Below are 21,555 nucleotides of genomic sequence, written 5' to 3' on the forward strand. Positions count from 1 at the left end.
GCTCCACAGCATGTGGGATCTTCCTGGATCAGGGATCGAACCTTATCTCCTGCATTGGTGGCAGATTCTTTACCAGTGAGCCATTCATTCTTATAGCAAGTAATTACCATGTGCACGCTCAGTGCCAGGTACTCTTAGGCACTAGAGTCACACTAGTAAGACAAACACTTCCTGGTCTGGGACTTCCCTGGTGGTCCAGTGGTTAATACTCTGCAATTCTAATGCAGGGTTTTGATCCCTGGTCAGGGAACTAAGATTCCTCATGCCCTGCAGTTGGTCTCAAGAGTTTCCAGTCCAATGGGATTAACAACTATTTCCAGAGTGATAATAAATTAAGCAGAATGATGTAATAGATGACTTGGAGGTTACAGGTAGTTAGGGGTCTTTTCAAGAGATGGCATTTGCATGGGGCCTGGAGGAGGAGTGTGCAAGGAAGAGCTGGGGACAAAGCGCTGTGACCCAGTAACGTGACTAGGGTGACAGGAGAGATACTGGGTTTGCCTTTGGTTAGTCATTTCCTCTCTGAATATCACCTTTCTCAACTGTAAATGGAGCAGTCAGTGTCTAATTAGGGGAAAAAAACCCACCCTTGGTATTTTAAACAGAATGGATTTAATACAGGGCATTGTTTGTGTGAAGTGTTGGGCAGGCCAACTGAATCACTATCTTGAACACCTGAAACTTATTTAATTGTATAGTAACCATACCTCAGTTTAAAAAAACAAAACTGCTTTCTTTTACCCAGAGACCAAGAGCTGTGTGTGCTGGTCTTTCCTGCCATCTAACTCCTGGGCTTGAACCACCCAGGTTCACCTTGCCAGCCAGGCTGCCTTGAGGGGACCCTGCCTCATGCTGTGAGCAAAGAGCCCTCCCCAAGTCCAGATCGCAGCGGGCTTGTGCTGTCTTCTTCCCATCCAAGCCTCAGCACGCAGGCTCCTTGTTTGTATGCCTAGAACCTGTCCCCAGCGTCCTCCACAGCAGGTCCCATCCCACCTGTGCCACAGATAGACACAGTCAGCTGTGGGGATGGCAGCTCTGCAGGCTAGAGGGGCCTCAGGCCCCTGAGCTGCTGCTTGGAGGAAATCCTGCTGACACGTATGTGGGCAGGAAAGTGAGCAGACTCCCAAGAGGTGGCTGCGGGGACACCAGAGGGGGAGGACCAGTCAAGCGGGGGCATGCAGCACCCAACACCCACCCACCCCAGAGCCACCTGGCTGCTGGCTCCTGCCCTCCTTTCTCCCACTGGGACTTCGCTGAGCCTGTCCTGTCCCTGCCCCTCCGTTTCATTCAGGTTCGGGGTGGAAAGTAACATGGGTTTTACTTCTAGACCCCAGGCTGCTGTAGGGCAGTTGCTGGGCATGTCCCTACATATCACCCTGCAAGGGCCCCACCACAGTTCATGGACATGGGGGGGGCGGGCAGGAACCGGGTATGGGTCCTGTTGGCCTCACCTTTCTGTAGCCTCCTGACCCCCCACCCCCAGCCTCCAGTTCCCAATACCTGGTTTCTCACGGAGCTGCTATGGAAGCCAAGCTGGTCATGACCACAGAGGGCCCCCCAGGGGACCTAGAGGAACATGCTTCACCCGGGGACCTAGAGGAACATGCTTCACCCTGGAGTCCTCGGGCTCCAGGCTCCATGCAGGCGGCTCTCCATCCTGTGTCCTAAGTGCTGCTGGCCCTGGCCTGCCTGAGTACTCTGCCTCCCCCGCTGGACAGAAGCCCGGAGAGGGTTCCTGGGGGGAGAGGGGCAGATGACATGACGTGACATTCTCCTCCTGGCCCCCCTGTCCAGCTGCTCCCAGCGAGGGGAGCCTGGTGCTGGAGGCCTGACCGTGACCTCGGTCAGAGGGGCCTGTGCCTGGGAGGAGGCACAGGCGCAGCCAGCAGACCTCCGGATCCTGATGCCACCTGCACCTCTCAGGGCCTCGCTTCCCTGCCAGTGAGGATGCATGAGTCCGGACACCTGCCAAGTCTGCCCTTCTCGCTCCTCCCACTCCCAAGGGCTTCCAACCCCGGGAGCCTGGCTGCCCTGGGGGTAGAGCAGAGGCGAGGGAGGCGAGCACCCCTGCCCTTCCAGAAGCAGTCCTAGAGCCACACTGGGTCACACCTTTTATTGAAATGTCATGCACTCCGTCTGGAGACCAGCCCTGGCCCAGACGCCACCTGCAGCAGGTCCTGAGTGGGAAAGGCACATGGGTGGCCGCCTGTCTCAACTGGGTGAGACCTACCAAATGGCCCTGGCAGGAGAGCATGTGACCATGGGGCCATCTGCTGGGGGCCTGATAGGTCTCTGAGCTTTCCCGTTCCCTGCTGGCGGCACACAAACTGGTCCACATGACCTGCCTCCTGAGTGAGGGTTCCCCAAGTTCCCTGGGATGGGTGGGGTGGGAGGGCGAGGCTGAGACGTCACACAGTCGGGCTAGCACCGGCAGTGTCAGGATTGGGAGTGCTGGTGGAGGGGACTGGGCTTCCGGGGTTGGGTCTGCAGCACACCCACCCAATTGGGGGAGTTGGCCGTTGCTGCTGTCAAGGGCCGTAGTGAGAGCAGCGGCATTTTGTAAGGCAGCCTGAGGCAAGGGGGCCCAGTTTGCACCTGCAGAAACGGGATGAGCTGTCCCTGGCCCAGTGCCACAGGGCCCTGGGGACCCTGTACATCCCTGGTTCAAGTCCTAAGTGCTGTGTGTGCCAGTCAGGTAGCCAGTCACCCGCTGGGAGAACACAGGTGCAGGCTGGGGCATGGTGGGCCCCCTTGTGCCACCCCGCCCTCCGGTCCCTCCACATGCAACTTGCCCTGGGGTCCCCTGTGCCACTGTTGCAGGACACCCTCCCACGGACAATGCCTCCTGGAACCAGGTCGCCTCGCCCAGAAGGCCGCAAAGGCATCAGCACCAGCTCTCTGAGCTACTGGAGAGTTTTCATGACGGAGTCTGTGCTTGAACATGGGAGTGTGGATGGGGAGGGGGTGATGCTGGAGAGGGAAATGGCCCACAGCCTGGGCTGCCCAACAGTCCACCCTCATGCCTACTACCTACTCTGTCTTACGCAGCACCAGGAGGGCACATGTGTGGCCTCGGAGGGGCTTCCCCCAAAGCTCTTTGCAAACACAGCCAGGGGCACAGAGGGAAGGGGAGGGTGTCCTGCAACCTCTAAGGAATTCCTGGATGCCAGAGGAGGGCTGGGCGCTGGGAAGGATGTGGGGGCCGAGGACAGTGACTCAGGGCTGCCAGGCCTTTGGATACACGTAGATGGAGCTGTCCCCACTGCTTGGTGAGACGTATATAGGTGGGAGCACCCTGGAGAGTACTGCCGAGGTCAGACAGGGAGGGGTCACTGGGGCAAGCAGTCCACCCCAGCCAGTGGCCTGGAGGGGCTGTGTCATCCCAGGGGTTCACTGTTAACTCACATCTCAGCCCCAGAGGGACGGGACTCCTGAGCTGCCCTCTGGCCCCACAGGGGAGCAGGCGTGAATTCGGCCCTTGTGGGGAGCAGGACACAGGAGGCTATACTCTGAGCCTCAACGAGCCCCCAAAAGGAAGTCCCCAAAAAGGCAGGCCCCACAGAACAAAGGTGCTGGGGTGCTCCCCAAGCTGTTCCCAGGAAGGCAGTCTGGGAGGGGCCTCAGACTCCTGATGGGCCATAGCTTGCAGGAAAGGAAGGACGCTCTGACGTGTGGCGTTTGCACAGGAAATCCCTCCGAACTGCTTCTTCCTCTGTGGTCTGTGAAGGACAGCTTTCCCACCCCAGCTCAAGGGTCCTCTTTGAGAAAGCTCACCCACAATGAGGGGCAGGGATCCCCAAGACACTCAGATGCAAAGGGGAGGGCGGGCATGGGGGTGGGGTGGAGGGAGAGGACCACTGTCCTGCAGGGCGGGTTGCCAAGGAGACACCAGCCACGCGCATGTGCATGTGCGTATGTAAAGGAGACACCAGCTGTGTGTGTGTGAGCCTGAGCCTGGACTGGCACCCAGCCCATTCCTGGCCCTGCTCATCAGGGAGGGCTCCCGTGGTTGTAGCCATCTCCTGCACCAGGCACACAGTCAAGAGCAGGGGCAGCATGGGGGCCACCTCGCTTGGCCCAATGGCCCTGGAAGTTGGCACACACAGTTCCTTATTGCTCCTCATCTGGGGAGCGGACCCCCTGCTGCCCCTCACAGAGCACGGAGCAGCAGGGGGACCCGGCACGGCCAGAGGGACGCCCCCACCCACACGTTCTGATCTCGACTGCAGGCCCTCACGCCGTCTGCAGAGCGGGAACAGCCGGGCCCTGCTTCGCCATGGCAGCTGGACCATGGCCCATCCTTGGCCAGCCGCCTTCCAGAGCCACAGACGAGTGTCCTTACAAAAATAACTCTGAGTCTGTCCCCCGTGGGGACCAGGATTCCTGAGAGCACACGGAGGCCAGGGCAAAGCCTGGGGGTCCGATAGGCGGGCTCGAGCCCTGTGGAGCCAGGGCTATGGCTGCAGGCGCTCCAGGTACTGCGGTAGAGGGTTCTCCTTGACGAACTTCTGGATGTACCAGCACGTGACATGGGCTCTCAGGTCCTCCTCCACCACAAAGTCCAGAGCGGCCTGGCAGCCAGGCAGAGAGAAGAGCGGTCAGAGCCCCAGTCCCTCACACTCCAGGCTTTCCCTTGGGTCTGCGATGGAGGCAGAGGTGCTGTCACCACTCCTGTTACACCTGGCAAACCCGGACAGACTGATAAACTGCCTGAGGGACATGGCAGGGAAGCGAGGGGGCCAGGGTCAGACCGGCCCCAGGAGAACCCTCTTCTCCACTCATTCTTCACTGGATGCCTCCTCCAGGAAGCCACCCCTGTGGGCTGGATCAGGGCACCTGGGGCTCCCTCTGCTCCCAGCAGAGGTCGCCCAGTGTTCACAGGGATCCCAAGGCCAGCAGTAGGAGCGGTCAGCCTGCAGTTGTCAACCCAGTGGGTCTGGAACCACCTGATCACTCAGCACCCCACACACCTGACCCCCGGTTTCAGCCTGAGACCCTCTGGTGACAGGATTCCAATCTCTTCTCCCATTCTGCGAATGAACTGGGGGCTACAGGTTAAGCGCCCTCGTGCCCAACAGATTCCCACCCCACTCCTGTTACCCAGGGCTCCTTATTGGTAACAGGATGGCCCCACAGACCAGCACAGAGCTGCTCCTGAAAAGGGGAGAGGGGCAGTGGAGACTGCAGGGCGGGGCCCCGAACAGCTTTTAGGGGACTCACGGCCACCCTCACACTTGGTGCCAGGCTCGGCCCCCCGCAGAGTTCACTGGGCACCTACCATCCATGCACACTGGGTCCCAGCAGTGAGCTCCCCACATAAAGCAGGCATCCGGGTCCCTGGGGGCCCGGCCTGGGAGGTGGGGGCGTAGAGGTGAAAGGGGGGTAGGTGGCAGCTGCAGCCCATGGGAGGGCAGGGCCTGGCCACCACTGGGCCTGGTCTCCTCTGAATGCGGTCAGCCTCCATGCCCTACCTTGGCCAGGTGCTTGGCGATGCCGCGCCCGCGGTAGGCGTCAGGGACCTCTGTGTGCTGTAGGTCCACGATCCGCTTGCCCACATACTCATAGAGCAGGACTGCCCGGTCGTGACATCCTGTGGGGAGGCGGTGGGCAGGTGAGGCCCTGAACCAGCAGGGAGGCCTGGGGGAAGGGTCAGGGGTTCGGTGCTGGGCTGCAGTGCTGGGTCTGGAATCACCTCTCCGTGCCTCAGTTCCTCATCCACAAAGCATGGATATAACAGAGCACTCCTCAGGACAGTGTCTGGAGGGTTAGCGTGCTTAGAACAGCGTCCAGAACACACCGAGCCCCATGTGGGCCTTTTCTGCTACCATCAAGCTTAGCATCCCAGGGCTCCCACTGCTCCCCAAGGCCCAGCTCTCTGCACCCCCACTGGAGCACCTGCCCAGTGCTATGGGAGCCCAAGGCCCAATATTGGATGTAGAACAGGACTCAGCAAGTTGCCAACTAGACCAGAGCCTGAACAGACCAGAGAGCTGGACCACCCGCTAGACCCTGGGGAAGGTCAGAAGCAGCAGAACCAGCGTCCGCAGGAAAGTGACCAGGCCCAGGAGGCACAGGCAACTGACCTTCACACCCTCTCAGGCCTGGTGCACCAGTCTGCCCCAGTCCCCTGCTGGAGAAACACTTAGCTGGAGTTCCAGCCTCTCAGCCAGCGTGTCTGTCCATCCAACCACATGCTCACCCACCCTTCTGCCCCCTTGACAAAAGTTCACTGAGCCCATCCGTGGCACTTCTCAGGAGCTGGGGACATGGCCACGAACAAGCCAGGCCAAGGTGCTTGGGGTCCTTCTCGCACGTGTCTCAGACGCCAGTCTGAGCCTTTGGCAGGCCCGTGGGCAGAACTTTCAATATCTTCCTGGAATCTGACCACTGTTCACACGTCCACCAGCCCCTGCACCCGCCGTGAAAGCAGAGTCAGACCCCGCCCATCCCCAGCTCAGCAGCCTCCCTGCGGCCCCTCAGGTCCACCTGCCTCAGCCAGCTGCTCCCTCTTCCTGGCACCTCCCCCAGAGTCCCCAGGGCTGGGTCCTCACTATTTGAGGTTAGCCCATGTGTCACCCCAGCATTTCAGGCCCTGGATCTGGGGGTCAGGCAAAAGCCTGAGCACCCATGTCCTCTCATACCCCATGTCAGCAAGACCCGTCCACGCTTCCTTCAGCAAGCACCGAGGAACTGGGCTTTCACCCCATCTGCTCATGCTGCCTGCCCCCAGGCAGCCTGAGGGAGCCCATGACATCTGATCCACCCTCTGCTCAGGACCCTCCCAGGCACCCACCTCACCCAGTCAAGACCAAGTTCTCATAATGCCTTCCACAGCCCCGCATCACCTGCCTCCATGCCTCTTGATGTCCCCTGTCCTGTGGCCTGGCTCCGTTTCTCCCCTCTCTGCTGCTCCCGGTACACACCAGGCACCCCAGGGCCTTTGCACTTGCCGCCACTTCCACAAGGAGCACTCTTGCCACCGTAGCTCCCTTCTTGGCCTCCTTCTTGGGTAGCCCTCCTGGACACCTGACTCTAAACAACAGCCCTTGGGACTTCCCTGGTGGTCCAGTGGTTAAGACTCTATGCTTCCACTGCAGGGGGCAGGGTTTGATCCCTGGTTGGGGAACTGAGATCCCACATGCCATGCAGTGTGGCCAAAAAAACAAAAACAAAAAGCACCGGCATTTTCCCAACACCCCAACCTTACTTCTCACAGGTCTTGTTCTTCGGGACAGTCTATGCTTTATTGTCCACTGACCCTCAGATGGTTGAGCCCCCAGCACTTACAACAATGTGTGGCACATAGTAAGCACTCGAGAAGCACTTGTGGCATGAATCCTAGTTCTTCTACCTCCAAGGTGCAAGACTGCAGGCATGTTGGTAACTCTCCTTGCCTCAGCCTCCTCCTCTGTAAAATGGGCAGAGCAGCCCCTCCACCAACACTGCCAGCAGATAAAATAACTGACTCCAGTGCGAGGGGCATGCCGGGAACCCAAGGACTGAATGGACAGCTGCTCTTTTCTCCCCAGACCTGGAATGTGCTGGGGACTCACCAGCCTAGCTCTGCCAGGGGATGGGTGGCACACACCTGCGCTAGGAGCCACAGGGCTGCTCCACCTTTCAGCCTCAGTGTCCACCTCTCTCAATGGGCACAGTGAGCTGGCTTCCAGGGCCTGGCTGCAAGTCACCATGGCAGGCCATTCCCCTCCCCAGCTGAGGCAGGGTGGGGGCCTGGGCACAGAGGAGCCCTCGGCCCACCCCTATACACACCCAGACCATTTTGGGCCTGGATGCACAGTCTGGTCTTGCAGACTGGTGAGAAATTGCCCAGGGATCCTGGTCCACTTTAGAGTCAGCCATCTGAGCAGGAGGCGACAGACGGGGCAAGTTTACAAAGGCAGCTGGGCTCATCCAGTCCTGACCCCAGCCAACTCAAGAGGGTGTCCCTAATGGCTGTACTCATTAGGAAAAGAAAGAAGGAACACCCCCAAGGGTCCCCTTTTTCTTCTTTCTCTGAGTGTTGAGGGTCTCCTGAGCACCCACAAGGAAATCAGAGGCCTCTCAGGAGCCTTGAAAAGCCAGGGGGTCTCTTGGAATGAGAGTAGCGGGGGAGCCCTGAGAGTCAAGGCCAGGTGCGCCAGGGTGGGCACCACAATGGAGAAGAGGAAGGAAAAGGTGTTTGAGTTCTGGCCTGCGGGGGCCTCAGCTTACTCTTCTGAACACAGGGTGGTGATGGCCACGTCGAGAGTGTTGTAACAGACGTGTGTTGGGGCCGGGTTCAAAGACGAACACAGCCAAATGGGGTCTGAGAAGGTCCCAGCCAGACCCTCCAAGCGCAGGTGGGAGGAGTCAGCCCAGACAAGACCCTATTCGAGTTCTGCCCCTCCCCCCACTGCCTGACCTCAGGAAGCCTCGCCCTTCCCTCCTCAGACAAGGGCACAGTGGCCCATACGGGCCCATCCAGCTTGGGCACTACCACAGAAGGCCCAGCTGGGAGGGAGGAAAAAGTTATTAACAGAGAGGGATGGGATGCAAGGAATTCAACCCTCCATTTCACAATCAGGCGGAGGGGGCGTGGACTAGTAAGCGGTGGAGCTTGACTTCGCTTTGGTTTAAAAAGTAATGCCCAATGATTTCCCTGGTGTTCCAGTGCGATCCCAATGCAAGGCTCCCGGTTGGTCAAGGAACTAGATCCCACAGGCCACAACTAAAAAATCAAAAATGCCGCGACTAGGAGTTCGCATGCTGCAACTAAGATCCTGCCAGCAAAAAAAAAAAAAGAAAAAATCAGTAATGCCCAGTCCGTGTCCTCCAGCACTGACTACCCGCCGCAGGCGCTGTTCTGAACCTCACTCTTACTGGGGCATCCAGTTCTTCCCACCATCCAGGAGTTAATCCAACTGTAGAGGCGAGAAACGGGCGCACAGAGATGAGGCAAGTTGGCCAAGCCCCGAAGCCGCCGGGGTCTGAAGGAGACACCGTCCCTCCCCGTCCCCGCCCCGCCCCGCCCCTGACGGGCCGAAGCCCCTCAGTCCGTCAGCCCCCGGTCGGTCTAGCAGGGTCTTCCAGCCCCCTCTGCGCAAAAAAGCGAAGGTTCGCAGGGGCAGCCAGAAGCCACTCAACACCGGGAATGGGGAAATGGCGGGACACCCGCTCCCCGGGACCTCGGCAGGATCCCGGAAAACAGCCGGGCCAAGCAGGTGCGGGTTCCCCCGGGCCGAGGCGGGACCGGAGCCGCCCGGTGCCTGCCTCCGCCGCCCCCGGGCTCGCGCCGCCCCGGGCGCCCGCCCCCACCTGGCCCGCGAGTGCGCCCCCGGCCCCGCGACGCGCAGACAAAAGGCGGGGGCGGGCGGGCCCGGCGTTACCGTTGAGCCGGACGGTGAACTGGCGGCGCCGACGGTCGTGCTCCACGCGGATGGGGCAGCCCTGCTCCGGCGCGCCCGGCGACTCTGCTGCCGGCGACTGCGCCATGGGCGCTCGGACCCGGGCCAGGGGCGCGCGGCGGGCTCGGTGGGCGGCGCGCGGAGCCGCACTGGGGTCGACCGCAGGCGGCGGCGCGGAAATTGACACTCGGCGGCGGCCGCAGCAACAAAAAGGGGGGAGCAGGAAATCAGCTGTGCGGTCACGTGCGGCGCGCGACCAGTGGGCGCGCAGCCGCTCTGTTTTGATACATTCCGTTCGCCTCTTAAAGGCGCAGCGTCGCGCACAGCTCCGTGCCAGGGCCCTTGGGCTTCTGGCCCCGACCCGCAGGAGACTCTGGGGCACCCCCACGGACCCTGTCTCAAACACACGTTTCGACCTGTAGGGCAGTTCTAACCGTCCCCTCGCAGCCACCACTTACTCAGCGCTTGCTGTGTGCCTGCGCGCAGCAAAGCCCCGGAAGCTGCAGGAAGCGCTTCTGAAGCCGGGAAATAGGTGCGCTTGACCCAGGCGCCTGGGGGAGACTTGCAAGGGTCACACACCGCTGGAACGATTGTCCCGAGAAGCCTGGCTTGGGATCTGGTGCAATGCCACCTCTAACTCCAGAAACAAATGCGGGAAGCGCCTTGGAGATTCCTGGACCCACTCACTGGGAGGGGGGAAATTGAGTCCCAAGAGGGCCAGGGACTTGCTTGAGGACACACAGGACTCTGGGTGGGTGAGTGGGGAACAGACTACATTTTTGAAACGGGACGGGACAACACCTCCCCCCCACCCCCGCACCAACTGCTCGGACCCACCGAGTCACATGACTACAGGTTTTATTAGTTTGCTGGTGAAGGCGTGAGTATGACGTAATTCCCACGTGACCACCGCCCAATGTAAGATGCCCATCATTTGTGTTTCCCCCTCCAGCCATTGCCCCACCCCGTGAGTAATTTGCTTTTCCTAAAACTTCATATAAACAATATCATATAGTATGCCCTTTCAGAATTCAGTGTTGTTTTTTTTTTATAAAACATTTTGTGTGAGATTAATCCACGTTGTTGAGTGTATCTTTTTCATGACCGAGTAGTAGTCCACCGGATGCATATTCCACAATGTATTTATCTGCCTACTGTTGATGGGCGTTTGGGTTGATTTTGGATTTTGACTGTTATGATTACACATGCGGTGACCATTCTTGAACATGGCACTTTTCAAAGGTGGCTGAGTCTTAGGACCATGAGTTTTATGAGGACTAGCCAGACCTTTTCCAAAGTGGCTACCTCATTTTACACTCCTGCCAATAATTCTGAGTGTTCCTTTGGTGTCACCAGTCTCTAGTTCTAGCCGTTCTGGTGCACATGATGTGGTGGCTCACAGGCATCAGTATACCTTTCCCTGATGACCCGTGATGCTGAACCTTCTTCATCTACTTCTTGGCCCTTTTCGGTATCTATTTTTGTGGGTATTTTTTTTTAAATTGGAGTTCTTTTTGTCTAGTTATGAGTCTTTTGTCAGATATATTTATTGAGAATATCCTATCCTAGCAGACAATTTTTTGTTTTAAAGAAAAACATGTGTATTATATCACAGAGTTTGGAAACAAAACAGGGTTGAAGAATGAGTCATCATTTACAAGGAAATAGAAAAGGATCCTGAGATCAGAGAGGGCTTTGACTTGAGCTGAATCAGGGCTGACTGCAATCCTGAAGGAGATGTAACCTTGTGTATATCTCAGGAGACTTCTTTGTCTCCAAAGAACTTGAGTGGTGTGTGGAAGCCATACAGGCTTCTGGAAATCCCATCACCCGGCTGTGCCATTTTCCATTCTGGGCCTTTGCATGTGCACTTCCCTCGGAAAGTCCTCGGCGAAGCTCCCCTGCCAGCCCGGGGCCAGGGGAGATTCCAGGCAGGGCCAAGTGCACACCAGGTCCACCGTGAGAGCCCAAGATCCTCCCTGTTTTTGATTCCTTTCTTTCTTCTGTGATTTTAAATGTCTGTTATCTTGTTGGAGTCTTTATGCTATGCTAAGTCACTTCAGTCACGTCCAACTCTGTGGGACCCCATAGACGGCAGCCCACCAGGCTCCCCTGTCCCTGGGATTCTCCAGGCAAGAACACTGGAGTGGCTTGCCATTTCCTTCTCCAATGCATGAAAGTGAAAAGTGAAAGTGAAGTCACTCAGTCATGTCCGAGTCTTAACGACCCCATGGACTGCAGCCCACCAGGCTCCTCCATCCATGGGAGTTTCCAGGCAAGAGTACTGGAGTGGGGTGCCATGGCCTTCTCATTGCAGAAATCCTTTGTGGAACAAGGCAGTGGATCAATAAAAGAATGAGGCAAGAAATTGATGTTTACAGAGTTGAAAAGGCTTGTCTATCTTTCGACCCCAAAGCACACTGGTCGTGGAGGAGCATCTGGGACGGGCTACTGAATGAACCTGTGACCCCCACCCCAAAGTTAGAAAGCAGAATTGGGTCCCAGAAATCTTGGGTGGATGGGCTCTGGGTCCGGAAAGCCCTAACGACCAAGGCTGAGCAGGGCCACGCTGAGACTGGGTTCCAAGTATGTGAGCAGCCACTGTGTGTGGGTCACTGTCCTAGGGGTACCCAGTGAACAAACAGACCGAACTCCTTGCTCTTCAGGAGGGACATTCTAGGGGAGGGAGACACCAAGCCAAGAAGGAAACAGAGACTAAGAGTTTGGAGCCTCAGTGTGGGGAGGGGTGAGTAGGTACCTTGGGAAGCTTCAGACGGAATTGAGGACCTCAAGCAATTGTGGCTCATTCAGTGAAAGACTTGAAGGAGATGAGGGAGCCCAGTCCAGGCAGAGAGAACAGCCAGTGCAAAGACCCTGTGATGGGTTTAAACCCCTGAGGCCACATGGGGTCTTCAGCTTTCATTCTGAGTCAGAAGGGGCTACTGGAGGATTTTAAGCAGATCAAGGATCTTAGGTTTTTGTTTGTTTGTTTCTTAATATTTGAAAATTTCAAACCTGTGTGTAAATAGAATTATAAAATGAAGCCCAGCACACCCACCATGGCTGAAGTTTTTGTTTCTGTGTTTTTTCTTTTATTAAAAAAACATTTAACGTAGTGTTTTGTGGTGGTGGTTGTTGTTTAGTCAAGCTGTGTCTGACTCTTTGCGACCCCCATGGACTATAGCCCTCCAGGCTCCTCTTCCACGTACTCCTCTTGCCAGAATTCCCAGGCAAGAATACTGAAGTGGGTTGCCATTCCCTTCTCCAGGAGATCTTCCCTTGTTTCCTGCATTGGCAGGTGGATTCTTTACCACTGAGCCACCAGGGAAAGCCCAAGGTAGTGTTTACATACAGTAAAAATGATCCCTTTCAGCATGTAGTGTTTTTTGTTTTAATCATTTATTTATTTTTGGCTGCACTTGGTTTTCATTGCTTTGCGCGGGCTTTCTCGAGTTGCAGCCAGCAGGGGCTACTCTTCACTGAGGTACGCAGGCTTCTCAATGCAGTGATTTCCCTTGTTGCTGAGCCCAGGCTGCAGGCACTTGGGCTACAGAAGTTGTAGCACAAACCCATTCCAGTGTTCTTGCCTGGAGAATCCCAAGGACGGCGGAGCCTGGTGGGCTGCTGCCTATGGGGTCGCACAGAGTCGGACACGACTGAAGCGACTTAGCAGCAGCAGCAGCAGTTGCCGCACGTGGGCTCCGTAGTTGTGGCTTGAGTGCCCTAGAGTGGGCAGTAGTTTTGTGGCGCATGGGCTTAGTTGCTCCAAGGTATTAGCATATGGTTTTGACAAAAGCGTACTCCCTGCAGCTGCCATCACAACCCATTTATAAAGCAGTTTTATGACCCCCTCAAGCCCCCAGCCCTCCCCTTCCAACTCTCCCCAACTCGACCTGTTTTCTATCCCCAGATAGAACTGCATGGTGATCCTTCCAAAGGGGGCTGCAGGAGGTCTGTTCCACTGTTTCAAGGCTCCTGCCCACCACGTGGGTGTGGACTGTGCAAGGGAGGCAGGAGGCTGAGGACCAGCCTGAGCTGCCAGTTCTCATAGAAACCCAACAAGAACAGTTGCACAGATGAGTTGTAGCAGCTGGCCGTGGGTCCCACCATTGGTTCGTGGCAGAGTCCATTTCAAACCCAACTATTCTCTGCTCCATCCCAAATGTGAGTGGCTCTCCATGGGCCCCCAGTGGGCTCTGTGGACACCGGAAGGTGCTCTGACCCCACTAGGGCCAGGGGCCACCAGCACCAGGGAGGCAGCCAAGCTTGACCTCAGAATCCTAGAGGCCAGCCCCAGCAGCTTCAGGTGCCTGGGGGCCCCGCTGCATGCAGTGCAGGTGGCGGGAGGGTTCAGCGCCCACACCACCCTGCATCCTGGGCTCCAGTGACCAGAGGGGACTGAGGCTGCATGGCAAGTCGGAGAAGACACACATTTAGAATTTGCACTGGTGGATCCAGAGCCTCGCTCTTAAGGGGTCAGAATAATGTCATCAAGTGTCTGATGTCCTGTGGCAGCTCTGCTGTGAACCTCAGGGGCCCTCCACCCCCACCCTCTGGCAGCCCCAGGCCTGTGTGGAAGGTGCGGGTGGTGAAGTTGGATGCCCGTGCTGACCCTCAGGCCCACATCCTCCCCAGGGAGTCCCACCGTGCTTGTCTGGCCCGGCACCACCACCCGGGGATGGCTCCTCTCCCATTCTTCCTGCCTGAGTGGACGCACGAGGGGGCTGATTTACAGTCTTCAGAATAAGCAGGGAAACACCCAGGAGACCGAGCCCCTCGCAACCCACCGGGTCCTGCCGGGTGACCCTGATTCTACACCCAGAACTTGGCCAACAAGGCACTGAAGCTGTTGGCATGAGCTCTTTACACACAGGAAGAGTGTTCTCTTTCAACACAGATGGGCTCATGTTCACCGTTTTGTACTCGTTCTACCGATTTAATAAAATACTATGAGCAAGTTCCTTAGGAAACCACAGAATCATTCTTTTTTTATGCTTTGAGTTTTTCTTTTCCCGTCTTTAATTTTTTTTATTTATTTATTTTGGCTGCGCAGGGTCTTCGTTGCTTCGAGGGGGCTACTCTCTAGCTACTGGGTGCGGGCTTCTCATTGCAGTGCCTTCTCTTGTGGAGCACGGCGGGCTCTGCAGCGGGGGGCCTTCAGCTCCTGGTCTCCAGAGCAGACTTCACAGTTGTGGCGCCCGTGCTTAGTTGCACAGAGACATGCGGGATCTTCTCAGACGGGATCAGACACGTGTTCCCTGCATTGTGGATTCCCAACCACTGGACCACCAGGGAAGTCCCACAGAATCATTCTTTAAGGATATTCCTATGGTTAAGTTTTGATTATGTAATATTTGATGTTTCCAAAAGTAAAATAAGCCCCAGGGCCCACTCCACCTCCTCCTCCCACTTTCCCGGTCCTTTCCCATCTCCCAGAGGAAAACATCCTCACTTTGTGGATTTTCCTGGTTTCCCATACATAAACCCACTAAATGCAAATGTATATTCTTTCTTCTCCTTGCCATTTAACCCCAAAGTGAAGCCTGTCACTGAGCCACAGGGACCCAGTGACAGTCAGTGCCCGGTGCACGGTAGGTGGACACCATGACGACATTAGCAGATGACGAGGCCCTGGCAATGCCCCCCCCCCCCCCACCCCCACAACCCCGGGCTCCTGAGTCATTTCTAAATACAGCCTCTGTCGCCGCTGAGACTTCCTTAAGGAGACAATGACCCTCTGACGCCCCACGCTGGGCCGTCGCAGTGGGTGCCAAGGCTCTCACTGCACTGAGTGCCCCTGGGCAGGGTCTCAGTTCCTCTCCCTCCTGCCTGACGAGCCGGGGTCCCTCGGGGGAGGGCACTAGGCTGCCTGAGCTTCTCCTGGGCGGGAGGTGGCAGAGCCAGGACTCAAACAGGGTGAGGCTGAGACCAAAGCTGAACTTGCAGGTGAAGGAAGAACCGAGACCACTCAAGGCCCTGAGATCCTCTGGGGAAGATGGGGGTGGAGAGTGCAGTGGGCACAGGGAGCTGGGCCAGGTGCCAGGTAGGAGGGGGCAGTGTGGACTGAGGCGGAGTGGGGTGTCCTGTCCTGCCCCCTCCATCTGACGGGTCATGTAGGAAACCCGTCCCAGATCTGATTTTCCAGTAGGAGCTGGAAACCAAAATAAAGTGAGGTCTCCTGTGGCTTAAATGATGGCAAGTGATTAAATACACAGTTACACGTAGCTGTTGCTACTCTTACTGGGGAGAGAGACAGAGGATCTGGCAGATAAAGTCCATCAGCATGTTCATTGCAGGATTCTAGACATTTTTCTGGAGATATAAATTTTTCAAAAATAAAAAATTGCAGGGGAACTTCCCTGGTGGTCCAGCGGTTAAGACTGTGTGCTTCTGAGGCAGGGGTGTGGATTTGACCTTCATCAGGGGGCGCAGACCCCACATGCTGTGTGGCAAAAAAAATGCAAAAAAAACACACAAAAACGTGGGGCAGAAGAGATAAAATCAAATAGAATATGGGAATATTGGTCAGATCCTGGTTTGAAAAAAATCAGCTGTAAAAGGTACGTGGGGCTAATGAGGTATTTGAATTTGGCCTGAGTGTCAGCTGCCTGTGGAATGATGGCTTTTGTCCCAGATGGGATAATCGTCTTGTGCTTGCGAAGAGAAGGTTTCTGTTCTCTGGGGACACACGCTGACGGGTAGGAGAAGAAGGTTATGCCAGTGACCCTCAGGAAACAGTGGGATCCTATGGAGTCACCTTTTAGGTCTGGCGCCTTGGACTCAACCGCCTTGGGGTGCATCGTCTTGTTCCTGCTCCTTGGTCTCTGAGCAGCCTCCCATTGACAGATCGACCGCCTTTGTCTGTCCATTTGCAAGTCCACGGGCACTTGGGGCCTTTCCAGGATTTAGTTAAATAAAGCTGCTCTTAGTACTTGCACACAGGTTTCTCACGTGTGTCAATGTAGGTTTTCACATGTCTTGCGAGTAGAACGGCTGGGTCGTAGGCAGGTATAGGTTTGATTTTATAGGAGACTGCCAACCTGTTTGTAGCAGATGTAAGCTTTTATATACAGGATGGGTAAGCAACTAGGCTCTACTGTAGAGCACAGGGAACTATATTCAATATTCTATGATATGGGACTGCTCTGAGGGTCCATTGGTTAAGAATTTGCCTTTCTATGCAGGGGACTTGGGTTTGATCCCTGGTCAGAGAACTAAGATCCCACATGCCACAGAGCAACTAAGCCCGTGAGCGGCGACTAGAAAATCCATGTGCCGTAAAGAAAGATCTCACGCAAAGGAAGATCTTAGCTGCAACTAAGACTCAAGGCAGCCAAGTAAACAAATAAATAAATATTTTAAAAAATTATTTTAAAAATCGGTGCTATACCATAGTCCATGGGGTCTCACAGAATTGGATACAACAGAGCATGTATGTACAATATGAGAAGAATATGAGAAAAATAATACATATACATGTACAACTGAATCACTTTGCTGTACAGCAGTAATTAACACAACACTGTAAATCAACTGCACTTCAATTCTTAAAAATCTGTGTATAAGAAAACCCTTAGCCATCCTAACAGGTGCACAGTGGACACTCTGCATGGTCTCAGCTTGCAAGCCCTGGTGACTGGTGATGAGAGCGTCGCTCCATGGGCTTGTTTGCCGTCTGGATAGCTTCCTCGTGAGGTGTCTGCTCAGGTCTTTTGCACACTTTTTATTGGGTTGTTTGTTTTCTTATGATTGAGTCGTAAGAATTCTTTGTATATTCTGGGTACAAGCCCTGTATCAGAGATGTGTTTTGAAAATATTTTCTCCCAGGGCTGTTTTGAGGATTAAATGACATTATAAACATTAAGTCAGTGGGTTGTTGTTTAGCTGCTGGGTTGCATCCCACTCTTTGGCAACTCCATTGTAGCCCACCAGACTTCTCTGTCAGTGGGATTTCCTAGGAAAGAATACTGGAGTGGGTTGCCATTTCCTCCTCCAAGGGATCTTCCTGACCCAGGATCAACCCGCATCTCCTTCCGGGCAGGGAGATTCGTTACCACGGAGCTACCTGGGAAGCCCAAGTCAGTGGGTAGTCTTACCATTATGAGTCTTTTTACTACTGCTGCGTATCATTCTGTTTTGTCCCTCAACAGAACAAGACCTCACGTGTCTGCACCCGGAGCTCCCCATGGCACCTGCACGGAGGCTGCCCACACCTACCCCCAGGTCCCCATTGCTGGAACTCCCCTGGGTGGGGGCAGCCTCTGCTGGAGCCCAGGACATCTGGGTTGTTTGTTGTTTACATGTTCACTTATCAAAACCACCCAGCTGGCCCTGGCTGCCCGGCTGGGCCCAGAGGAGGCCCCAGAGGTGGCCTCGCCCTCCTGCTTTGCCCGCAGGACACAGCCACGTCCCTGCAACCCCCAGTCCATGCTCCTAGTGCCAGGTGGGCCTGCACAGACATGTCCCCTCGTTCGTGCTTCATGGTGGCACCCAGAATCCAAGCCCTGTCTGCCAGACAGCTGAGGCTAGAGGCGGTGGTGTGGCCACCCAGAGCCCACCACCCACCACCCAGAAGACCCTGGCTCTAGTGCCCGACTGGGTAGTCTGCAGCACTGGCACTCAGCAGATGCCCCTCAGGCTGAGGACGAGTGGAGGCAGACAGGGGCTCCTGAGCACAGGGCTCTGAGTGGATGATCTCCCTCCAGGGAGTAGCTGTTATGGTCCCATTTTACAGATGAGGAAACTGAGGCTGAGGGAGCCCAGGTTACTCACTGAAGAAATCAGTGTCCCTATAACCTGAGTGCTTGCCTGCTGGGCCAAGCTGAACCTGTGGCCTCTGTCCCCTCTGTGGGGTCTGCCCCAACTGGGTGGGGGTGGCATGCACCTCACTGATGATACCCACTGGAAGTCGGCTATGGCACCCCCACTTCGCCCATGACTCCCCCACTTCCCTTCTGCCTTCAAGCTCATTGTGACATCCCTGTCTTTGCACCCTTATCTGTGCGGGGCTGCTTCCCTGCTCCCTTCCCACCCAAGGACCACCACCACCCCCCCCACCCCATTCAGCAGAGCCTCCAGTGGACGTGGCTGACTCACAGCCTTTGCTGGCCCCGAGGTGTGGAGGGTGATGTGGTCAGATCTGGCTACATGGAGGAGCATGTTCCTTTTTCTGGCCCCCTTGGGACTGTCTTCCTTGAAACACTCATGTGGGTGGGACATGGTGTTTACACGGCAAACAGTGCAGAAGACTGGGAGGCACCCAAATGCCTTCAGCAGGGACCACCGAGCGCCTTGTGGGAGAGTCACCCGGTGGACACTGTTGGCAGCTGTGGTGAGGATGTCTGCTGTCCCCAGGCTGAGCTGGAAGGACACCCATGGCCTCTGAGTCACAAAGGGACAGTGTGCGGAGAACAGAGGCTGCCTGCCTGAAGGTGCACACTGGCCACGCTTCTGGGGGTGAGGAACAGAGCTGGGGACACTGTTCACTCCACATCTTATCACTGCTTGAATTTCAAACTGCAATTTCTCCCTCCTCCGGAGGCTGCCTCTGGTTCCATTCCCTGAAATGCCTATTTTGAATAACCTGGGGGTTGGGGGAGGGCGCCCTTTTCTAAACTTGCTCCCCATAAGTTCTAGGGCAGCACCTCCCACCAGTCCTTCCCTTGTGGCCTTGGGCACCCCCGAGGGAGGGGCCTGGTGTCCAGCTCAAAACCCTAGACAGCCACTGAGTTGATGCCTGGCCTGCCCCTCCCTGGCCTCAGGAGGGGGCTGGTTTCACAGCCCAGACTCACTGGGCTCTGAATGTGTGCCAGGCACCTCTGATCCTCACCCTGACTTTTAAAAGTGAAGACCATTAAAACCCCCACTTTACAGAGGATGAGACTGAAGCTCAAAGCAGTTCTGAAGTCCTTTAATTAGCCGGAGGCAGAGGAGCAGGAGTCCTGTCTGTGCGGCTCCTGGCAGCTATTAGAGGGTGCGGCTCCTCCCCGTGGGGCGGCGGAAGCCCCTCAGCTTGGAGGTGCCTTTCTCCTGTCCTGGGTGACTTGGGCCCCAAAGATGCCCCGGCCTGGGACTGAGGGCTCCCACCTCGTGGGTTGAGGGCAGCACAGCCCTTTCAGGAGGCCAGGGGAGGGAGCAGTAATTCCACCTGGAGCAGCTGGGAGGGCTTCCTGGGGGAGGTGGTGCTGGCACTCAGCCTGGGAGGATGAAGTAGCCATCAGATCTTCAGTCCAGCGTGTTCCCTACTAAGCTCACTATCTTCTCTTCCCACACCTACTGCCCTGCCCCGTTTTATCTCTTGATTGGCACCCTCCTCCAGGGCCTGGAGGCGGCCTCCTGCCTCATCCTCTCCCTTCTTCCCACTAGCCACTCAGGCCTCTGAATCTTTCTCAGACCCTGTCCCCACCTTCCTGCCCCTCCTGGACTTGCTCCTGCCTCCTCCCTGGAGGAGGAAGTCCCTTCTGGGGTCTTCCTGACACCCTGGGAAGTATGGTAGGTAGCTCTGTGAATGGCCACTGCCCTTGGCAAGCTGCAGAAGGGGTTTTGAAAGGAGGTTTTGAAAAATGGCTGCAATTCTCATTCCACTCACTGTGGGGCGGCCTCAGTGTCTCGGCCCCTTAAAACCAGGCCAGTTGCTTTGGCCAGTAGAGTCAGGCAGACGCACCACCAGCAGGAAGGGCTACGCAGCTTCCAGCCTCTGCCCACTCCCTGTGCGGAAGCCCTGAACAGGGGCAGAGGCTGTGTGGAGGGGCTCCAGCCCACTGCATCCCCGCAGGGCCCAGCCCTGGAGTCCTCCTGGCCCAGGGGCCAGACTTGGAAAGGAACGGAAACAAAGACTCTCTGAAGGAATCCAGCAGAGGCCCCAGACATGGTGGGACAGAGACAGCGTCAGAAAACAGTTATTCCACACCAATGGTTTAGGGTTGTCAGGCAGCAGGACACAAGCATAGGGGGATTTTGTGACCCTCCCCATCTCTGATGTCGTTCCTTTCTCAACCTGTTTCTGCTAGGACCTGTGAGAGGCTGGGGCCTGCCAAAGTGGCACTGGCTTGGAACTCAGCCTGTTGGGGCCAATGTGAGGAAAGCAGGAGAGACTCCATCTTGTCTGTCATCCCTCTTAAAGACAGGATGTGAACTGGGCCTGAACCCTGCCCAATAGTGAGGAAACCAATGCTAATAAAAACCAGGTCTCCTGGAGACTTCCCTCCCTACAGACGGCAAACGGAGATAGTTGAGATCAGGCTGCCCCTGTTAGATTAACCATTCCCCCCCCCCACCCCCCCCCCGCCTTGATGTATAATCATTGTTCTCCGCCTTTAACCTTAATCGTTTGTTCTAGCACCTACTTGTAAAACTCAATCATACACAACACAGAGGTTGCTAACATGTAACCAGTCATGTAGTGGGGGAGGGGGGATATAAAACTGGGCCTCTCAGAAACACTAGGGTCTTTGTTGGGAACTGATTCCCCTTGGACCTGCTGGCGTAATAAACTGTACTCCACTGTCCTGAATATCCTCCGAGGTGCGTTTTGCGACTCCGGATTCCACAAGCCCAGGGTCAAATCCTAGAGCCACTGTTTACCCTTTCCCTGTAAAACTATGGGACTGGATTAGAATCAGGGGACACTGGCCATGACCATCTTCCCCCCACCCCCCACCCAAACCACTACGTATACTCAACCCCTGATATCACTGGAGTAGAGTCTTGAGTCACTAGGTGTGGTCAAGTCTTTTGAGGATCAGTTTGGGTAATCCAGGAAGGCTGCATTGTAAGAGGCAGGATTTGGTTGCAAAGAATAGCCAGAGTTAAAAACAATCATGCCATTTTGCTTGGTTACATTAAAATATCAAAGTAATATAAGAATTGACTTTATTAGCATATTAAAGGAGAAGGCAATGGCACCCCACTCCAGTACTCTTGCCTGGAAAATCCCATGGGCAGAGGAGCCTAGTAGGCTGCAGTCCATGGGATCGCAAAGAGTCGGACACAACTGAGAGATTTCACTTTCACTTTTCACTTTCATGCATTGGAGAAGGAAATGGCAACCCACTCCAGTGTTCTTGCCTTGAGAATCCCAGGGACGGGGAGGCCTGGTGGGCTGCTGTCTATGGGGTCACACAGAGTCAGACATGACTGAAGTGACTTAGCAGCAGCAGCAGCATATTAAAAT

The 21,555-nt window shown here is 55.9% G+C and overlaps 1 protein-coding gene across 1 annotated transcript; it reads right to left on the reverse strand.

The window, feature by feature from the left end:
- Window positions 1-2,098: 2,098 nt before the first annotated feature.
- NATD1 (N-acetyltransferase domain containing 1) lies at window positions 2,099-9,595 on the reverse strand. Its single transcript, XM_061391314.1, has 3 exons — window positions 9,366-9,595; window positions 5,472-5,590; window positions 2,099-4,571 (listed from the first exon to the last, which is right to left on the reverse strand). Exons 1-3 carry the CDS (start codon window positions 9,469-9,471, stop codon window positions 4,455-4,457), a joined length of 342 nt encoding a protein of 113 aa, XP_061247298.1. The 5' UTR covers window positions 9,472-9,595; the 3' UTR covers window positions 2,099-4,454.
- Between the last annotated feature and the right edge of the window lie 11,960 nt (window positions 9,596-21,555).

Source organism: Bos javanicus, chromosome 19 (genome assembly GCF_032452875.1).
Source record: "Bos javanicus breed banteng chromosome 19, ARS-OSU_banteng_1.0, whole genome shotgun sequence".
NCBI classification, from domain to species: Eukaryota; Metazoa; Chordata; class Mammalia; order Artiodactyla; family Bovidae; genus Bos; species Bos javanicus.